Raw genomic sequence first — 6,911 nt, 5'->3', positions numbered from 1 at the left:
CCGGAGGAACAGGCAGGGAGCAGAATGGATTCGACATCCCCCAGACTTGCGCCGGCAGGGGAAACACGCGTGCAACTGCACAGGCATGAGCTCAGCGCTGGGGCAGAGGTGTTCACAGAGCGCTGTGCGCCGCGACGAATGTCCAGCATTTCCATGTCCCTGGTTTTTACAGAGCTGGTTATGTTCGAGGTGGGTCTTGAGATGACTCTGAGTTTCCCGGCGCCGGAGGGAGGAACTGCATCTCCAGGCAGGGGGAGCTGCAGGTGCAAGGACACAGATTTGGGCAAGGAAAGGATTTGGGTTCCTAACAGGACGGTGACAGGACAGGGGGTGAGGGTGGTGGTGCAGGTAAGCGGGGTCTCTGAATAGTGAATGCGATTGTCTGCGGTGCAGAGGATTTGGACATTCTGAGGTGCAGGCGTCGGTGAGCCAGCCAAAGTCTTTGCGCCCTGGGGTGCTGGGTAAGTCGCTGTGGGGACTTTGTAAGGCAAGGTCTGATGTGAAATGCAGCAGAATCAGCCTCACCATGGAGACTGAGATCCTGAATGAGGCGGTAGCTGGGAATGACAAGCCTTGATGGCTCTACGTTAGCAGTGTTTGTGTTTCTTAAGGGAGAAGGTAAGAGGGGGTGCAGAAGCTTGGGCTCCCAGAGATACAGGAAAAGGGGACATTAACACTGGCAAGTGGGGAAGAAAGAGTAGGGCGGGGCGTTTGAGAGAGAGTGCTGGAGTGGCAGAATGCAGGGAGTCAAGTCAGAGTTGTCTCTGCCCGTTGGAGGACAGCCTCTCTGGTTGGAGAACAGCCTCCAGAGCAGCCCCAGTGTTCTGAGGTGCCCTTAGCTGCCTCTGTGGCTGATGACAGTGAGGGGGAGGGACAAGAGAAAGAGCCTCACACAGGGGCAGCAGGGGTGGCAGGAGTAGGATAGAAGGCAGTGTGGCACAGTAAAGAAGAGCCAGAGAGGCAGACAGCCCTGAATTCTGTCTCCATTCTGTAACTCTGGGGGCAGTGTCTTCTTCTATAAAATGGATCTAATCCCCTCCTTGTAGGCTGTGAGGCATTTACAGAGTAATAGAGGTAAAGTGCCGGCGTAGGCTCAATAGTTGCACTTGTTTTCAAGGGTTGGTGACCTCTGACGGAGAGTCCACTGTGGGGAAACGAGGGCACCTAGAGTGCAGATAGCTGTTCTGGGCATAAGGATGAGAAGGGAAAACTTGCAGAGACTCATGAGAAAGATGAGAGGATGAAGAGACGTGAGAAATTGATGGCTGATCCCTTATATCTTTGTAAGTAGGGGGTGCAAATGGGCGGAGAGTTCCTGGAGACATTCAGGATCCAGAGACTCACTTGGCATCCCCTCTAGTACCTCTTAGTGCCTGGTCTACCCCTTACTCCAGGCCTGGGTCTGAGATTGTCCTAGGCCATTTAAACACATGTTGTTTCAGGAGTCAGTGACCTTCGAGGATGTGGCCGTCTACTTCTCTGAGAACGAATGGACCGGCCTGGCCCCCGCTCAGAGGGTCCTGTACAGGGACGTGATGCTGGAGAATTATGGGGCTGTGGCTTCCCTGGGTAAGGGTCTTTCCTTTTGGACTCTGCTTCTGCCCTTTAGAATTTCCCGGCTACGTCTTCCTCAGAAGCTCAGGAGTCTTTGATAACCCCACCTGAGGGGCAACCTCAGGCCCTTGAATTCTTAATGACCCAGCCTCAATGGTTGCTGGGAAGTTGGAAAGTCAGACTTTCTTGCCCCAGGGTTACCCAACCGTATGGGTAACTCCCAGTGCTATGGGTAGAGTAGCAAGAGAGCAGATTCCTAGAGCCCACCAAGCCCTCAGTTTCCCACTGACTCGGTTTGGGAGACCCAGCCCAGTACCAAGCATCCTCATGCAGATATCTGAACTTGAGGGCTCTAAGAGAGGGAGAGAACAAGAAAGCTCCATCTCTCAATGAGTGGAATCATCTACTCGCTCACTCAGACTGTTACTGAACACCTCTCACTCTAATTCCTGACCTTTGTAAGCCTCCTGGCCCCGCTTCCCTGGGTCTCCTGTCCCTTCCCCTGGACTTCCTTTTCTTGATCTCCCTAATTAATTCCCTTCTTTTCCCTCTGCCCCTAAAGACAAAGCCTAGGGGGAGCCCTGGGATTGCTCTCTGTCACCGCACTCACCTGCCTGTCCCATTTCCTTCCCCTCAAGCAGCATTTCCATTTCCCAAACCGGCTCTGATTTCCCAGCTGGAGCGAGGGGAAGCACCCTGGTGCAAGGCTCCTCAGGGAGCTCTGGATGGAGAGGGCCCGAGGGGCATCTCCTCAGGTGAGTGAGGACAGTGCCAGTCATCTGGCCAGTTCCCTTGTCTTGATCTTTAAAATGTAATAGGTATGCATCCTCTTAACCTAGTGCTATAGACACCAGTGGGATTCCTTTTTTTTTTTTTTTTTTTTTTTCTGTGTTCCCATGATTTTCCATCTTCTTGAGTCTGTTTATTATTCACCCTGGCTCCTCTTCCTTCACCTGTTTTGCCTCTTCCCCATTTCCGCTGTTCTTATCATGGCCACCATTTATCTGTACCCCCTGACTTTTCTGTTGACACACTGGGGTGGCCTTTAGACATTCCCCGCCTCCTTACAGTCTTCCAGCAGAAGATTCTGACTGCCGTTTGGGGTATCATGGCCACCTTTATTAGAAATCAAGAAGTCTCGATAACCCTGAGCCATATAGTTCCAATTCAGGGATTTCTGGTTGGCAAAGCCCTGGAATTCCTTTAGGCCCAACACAGGGCTTTCCTGTTCCTAATTTCCTGGTGAGAACTGTGTCCCCTTTTTGCCTCCCTGGCCCCATTCCATCTTCTTCCCACTGGAAGAAGGTAGGGTGCAGGTACAGCTTGATCAGATCTTCAGTCTCTGCTCTTTTCTATCTCCTTGTATGTTGGCGTTGTCTACAGTCTGGCTCCTCTTGTGGTTGTAAGATGATTGGTAGTTATAATCAAGGCTCTGCTTCTTTATACCTAGGGAGAGAAATAGGGCAGGTCTTCCTCAGGCTTTGGCAATGTACCATCTTAAGTCTTATGCCAACTCTAAACCAATCACTATGGCCAGGGAAATAGTATGCACTGATTGTCTTGGCCTGGACTGCCGATTTCTGAAACCGTCTCTCATGTAGTGAGTGGGATAGGTTAACCTGCTTGGCTTAGACCAGTGAGGGCTACAGTAGGAACTGGAGTTGGGATCACTCCCCTCCAAAGGGCATGGCTACTTCATAATGGCGGAGGTGGTGGTGGTGGGGCTTGGTGGTGGTAGATTGGTTGTAGGGAGACAACTACAGTGTCCTCTGCCTTCTCTCAGGATCTCAGTGCTTACTCTCCCACCACGCAAGGGAATTTCCCATTTTGGCTCTAGGCAGAAAGCCAATAGCTAAATTATTCCTTGAGTAAAACCCTAGCTCCGTGATTTGCAGCAAACTTCCTTTGAGTACATGTCCCTATTCAAAGTCTGTTTTTGTCTTAAAGAAGAGGTTATCAGGGGACACACAGTCCTTGGCTTCAGCAATATACAAGGTGGTCATTTGGAGGGTGAGGAATTGCTCTGTTTCTTAGGAGGCTTTGGTTGGGAGTTAGAGAGATCTTAGATAAGTCTGAAGAAGAGTTCATTAGAGTGGACCTTTGCGATTAGAGGTGTCTGTCATTAGAATAAGAAGTGACTTCTGGAAATGGCTTAGTGAGGCTGTGAGTCCGTTTCTAATGGATGCCATGGAGAGACCCATCGTTGATCCTTTGTAGAAAGAGAAGGCAATAGATAGGTGGATAGATAGGAAGGAAGCTAAGGGACTGTGGTTTCCCAACATAGCCTTAGGAACAGATCTTTGCAGTTCTGTCTCATCCTGATTCTTTTCCATGTGAGCTGGCTTTTGCCTTCTAGGGGAGGTGAGGAAGAGACCTTTGTCTCTCCTGTTTCTTCTTGATTTTTAAAAACGAGTGATACATTTTCATGTTTTGGGGAACTGGTGGAATCACAACTGCCCTGTGCATCTGTTTTCTGTCCTTTATGTTGTTATCTTCCTCGAGTTTCAGGTCACCTATGTCCCAATCTTCCCACCCACCTTCATTCTCCCTTACCACTTCCATCTCTGCTCCTTTCCTAATGGGCCCTGCTCCTCCGACTGAGCCAGCCTTATTTATATCTTGACCCTGGCAGGATGTCCATTTCTAAAGCCTGCTGGGATCTCCCATCTTGAGCAGGTGGAAGAGCCGTTGAACCCAAAACTGCAAGGAGAGGTTCCAAGCCTAGTCTGTACTGGTAAGTGAGGGAAATGAGCGCTTTCCTCCCAGGCACGTGTTTTCCGCTGTCTTTCTTTTGTGAGCTGTTAAAATTCCATTTTTACCATTTATGTTCTAAATAAAATCCCTCTGAGAATCCCCAAGTCAACCATTTAATGAAGAGCAAAATTAAACTCTAAACTTCCAGCTTTCATTTGGACATGATCAATTAATTCAGGCGGGTCTTGCGTCTTAGGCTGTAACGGAACAGATGGCCTATGGGCTGCTATGGTCAACCAAAATTTTAAAAGCAAATGCTGTGTTTTGTTAGTTTTTAGGGATCAGAAAGCAAGTAATATATGGCCCCTCCCCTGCAAGGGCTCACAGTCTAATGGTACGTTATACGTAAATGTATAATTACAGCCAAGTGTGATGCTGTAACAGAGGTGTGAATAGAGCACTGTGGGAACAAAGAGGATGCAGTGTTTGCCCAACTGTGTCTGAAGTAGTTAGGGGAAGCGCTTTTCATGGTGGATCTGGCAACTGGATTGAATGAGAAGACTACATTTCCTTTTAGTGTTGACCAGTATGAGAAAGATTCTCCTTATTGCTTCCCACTGCATGTGACAAGTTCAGGTTCCCCAGGTATACCACAAAGGATTCGTTATTTCTGAACTGGTCCTCTGCCCCAAAACCTGGCTTGTTCTTCTCATGTTATATAAACTGGACTGCCTAGAAGAAATTCTGACTTGTCTCCCTTAGATTCAATTCAACTATTTCTGGAGAGCTCCCCTCTGGACTCTGTCTCGTTTTTGCCTTTCTGTGGCATACACTTTGGTTGCTTTCTGTGCGATAGCCCTTTTGTGCCATTTTCAGGTAGAACAGGGCCGCTGAGACACAGGGGTGACACCTGGAGTGAAATGGACACATTAGTACCACTTGGTGGCCTTATTCACTTTGTCATGGATAACGACGACATTTGCAGCTTTGATTTCTTCTTTCAGAGGGTGTGTTGAAGAGTGAGAAAGAAGATTTTATTCTGAAGGAGGAACATTTTGAGGAGGCAAAGGATCACATGGTGCTATCAAGCGGACCCCGGTGGCCTGGCTCCCAGGAATTCTGGTTTGGAAAAACCTGTGAGGAGGAAAAAAGCAGGTTAGGAAGGTGGTCTGACTACTCCAATGGGAGAAGTGTGGAGAACACTGCAAATGATATTATAGAAGTGATTGTCAAAGATGAGATGGTCTCAGGAGAAGATAGTTCAGAGAATGCTGATGTTAATACCCACCTTGTTATACATCAGAAAATTCTCAGTGAGCAGGTATTCTATATATGTGAAGAATGTGGCCAGTGTTTTGATCAGAATGAAGACTTTGACCAACATCAGCGAATTCATAATGGAGAGAAGGTCTATGGATGTAAGGAATGTGGAAAGACTTTCAGTTTTAGATCACACTGCATTGCACATCAGCGAATTCACACGGGGGTGAAGCCCTACGTGTGTCAAGAATGTGCTAAAGCCTTCGTTTGGAAGTCAAACCTGATTCGGCACCAGAGAATACACACTGGAGAGAAACCCTTTGAATGTAAGGAATGTGGGAAGGGCTTTAGTCAGAACACAAGCCTTACACAACATCAGCGAATCCACACCGGGGAAAAACCATATACCTGTAAGGAATGTGGGAAAAGCTTTACGCGGAACCCTGCCCTACTTCGACATCAGAGAATCCACACCGGGGAGAAGCCTTACGAATGCAAGGACTGTGGGAAAGGCTTCATGTGGAACTCTGATCTTGCTCAGCATCAAAGGGTCCACACGGGGGAGAAGCCTCATGAGTGTACTGACTGTGGGAAAAGCTTCATCTGCAAGGCGCACCTTATCCGACATCAGAGAATCCATACTGGGGAAAGACCCTATAAATGTAATGACTGCGGGAAGGCTTTCAGCCAGAATTCTGTTCTGATTAAGCACCAGAGGCGCCATGCTAGAGAGAAACCCTGTAATTGTCAGTCCTCTCATCTTCTTGAACATTAGAGAGTGCGTAACGGTGGTACTTGCTTATAGTTCTTATGCTACAGGAACCCCAGAGACAGAACGAGGCGATTGCCCGCAGTTTGTTAGAATGCGAATAGCCAGTGTTACCTTGCCCCTTCTGAACAGATACCCTGTGCTCTAGCAGGACTGGTCCTCCCGTTCGACCATGGACATGCTAGGCAGCTTTTAGTTGAACATCTGCCCTGTCAGCTACTGTGCTAACCACTTTACATGCAGTCTTTAGTTTTTCTTAATCCTATTGAGGTAGGTACTCATCCTCATTTTACAGATAAGAAATCTGAGGTTGAAAGAAGTTATAAAACTCTTTCAAGGTCCCTTAGCTAATATGTTACAGAATTGAGTTTGGAAGCAGGTCTGTCTGACTCCAGAGTCTACTGTTCTTTATTTGTGCACATTTCTGCTTCGCTCATTTCTATTTGCTCACGTTTCCCTAGGCTAAAAATGCCCCTTCCTCATCTAAGACTCAGCTCCTTCAACCGAACGGACCTCTCTTCCCCTTCTACTTGTAATCAGTACTGTCCAAATTGGTATTTAACTATGTGCTGTCTTATATTTTTCTAATGTCTTATGTGTGTTAGTCCAACTAAATGGCTCTTTGAGGACAACC

General features: G+C 47.9%; 2 protein-coding genes across 6 annotated transcripts in view; both read left to right on the top strand.

Moving 5' to 3' along the window:
- The window catches only part of GASK1A (golgi associated kinase 1A), a 121,099-nt gene that overhangs the window by 12,094 nt on the left and 102,094 nt on the right, over positions 1-6,911 (top strand). Inside the window, exon 1 of one of the 3 annotated variants that reach the window (XM_048216039.2) lies at positions 2,227-2,309. The exons of 1 other annotated variant lie outside the window; for it this stretch is intronic. In XM_048216039.2, the coding sequence (XP_048071996.1) occupies positions 2,280-2,309 (30 nt within the window). In that variant the 5' untranslated portion in view covers positions 2,227-2,279. Of the gene's footprint in view, positions 1-2,226; positions 2,310-2,422; positions 4,289-6,911 lie in introns of those variants that run through there. One more of the 3 variants, XM_044383325.3, reaches the window with a different exon arrangement.
- The window catches only part of ZNF662 (zinc finger protein 662), a 7,838-nt gene extending 927 nt beyond the window's left edge, over positions 1-6,911 (top strand). Inside the window, exons 1-5 of one of the 3 annotated variants that reach the window (XM_057316109.1) lie at positions 25-189; positions 1,443-1,569; positions 2,193-2,309; positions 4,187-4,288; positions 5,253-6,911. In XM_057316109.1, the coding sequence (XP_057172092.1) occupies positions 25-189; positions 1,443-1,569; positions 2,193-2,309; positions 4,187-4,288; positions 5,253-6,283 (1,542 nt within the window). In that variant the 3' untranslated portion in view covers positions 6,284-6,911. Of the gene's footprint in view, positions 1-24; positions 190-1,442; positions 1,570-2,192; positions 2,310-4,186; positions 4,289-5,252 lie in introns of those variants that run through there. The other 2 variants (XM_057316110.1, XM_057316111.1) reach the window with 2 other exon arrangements.

Source organism: Ursus arctos, unplaced genomic scaffold (genome assembly GCF_023065955.2).
Source record: "Ursus arctos isolate Adak ecotype North America unplaced genomic scaffold, UrsArc2.0 scaffold_20, whole genome shotgun sequence".
NCBI classification, from domain to species: Eukaryota; Metazoa; Chordata; class Mammalia; order Carnivora; family Ursidae; genus Ursus; species Ursus arctos.
The sequence above is the reverse complement of the archived record's forward strand: the minus strand, read 5'-3'. Positions and strand labels throughout refer to the sequence as shown.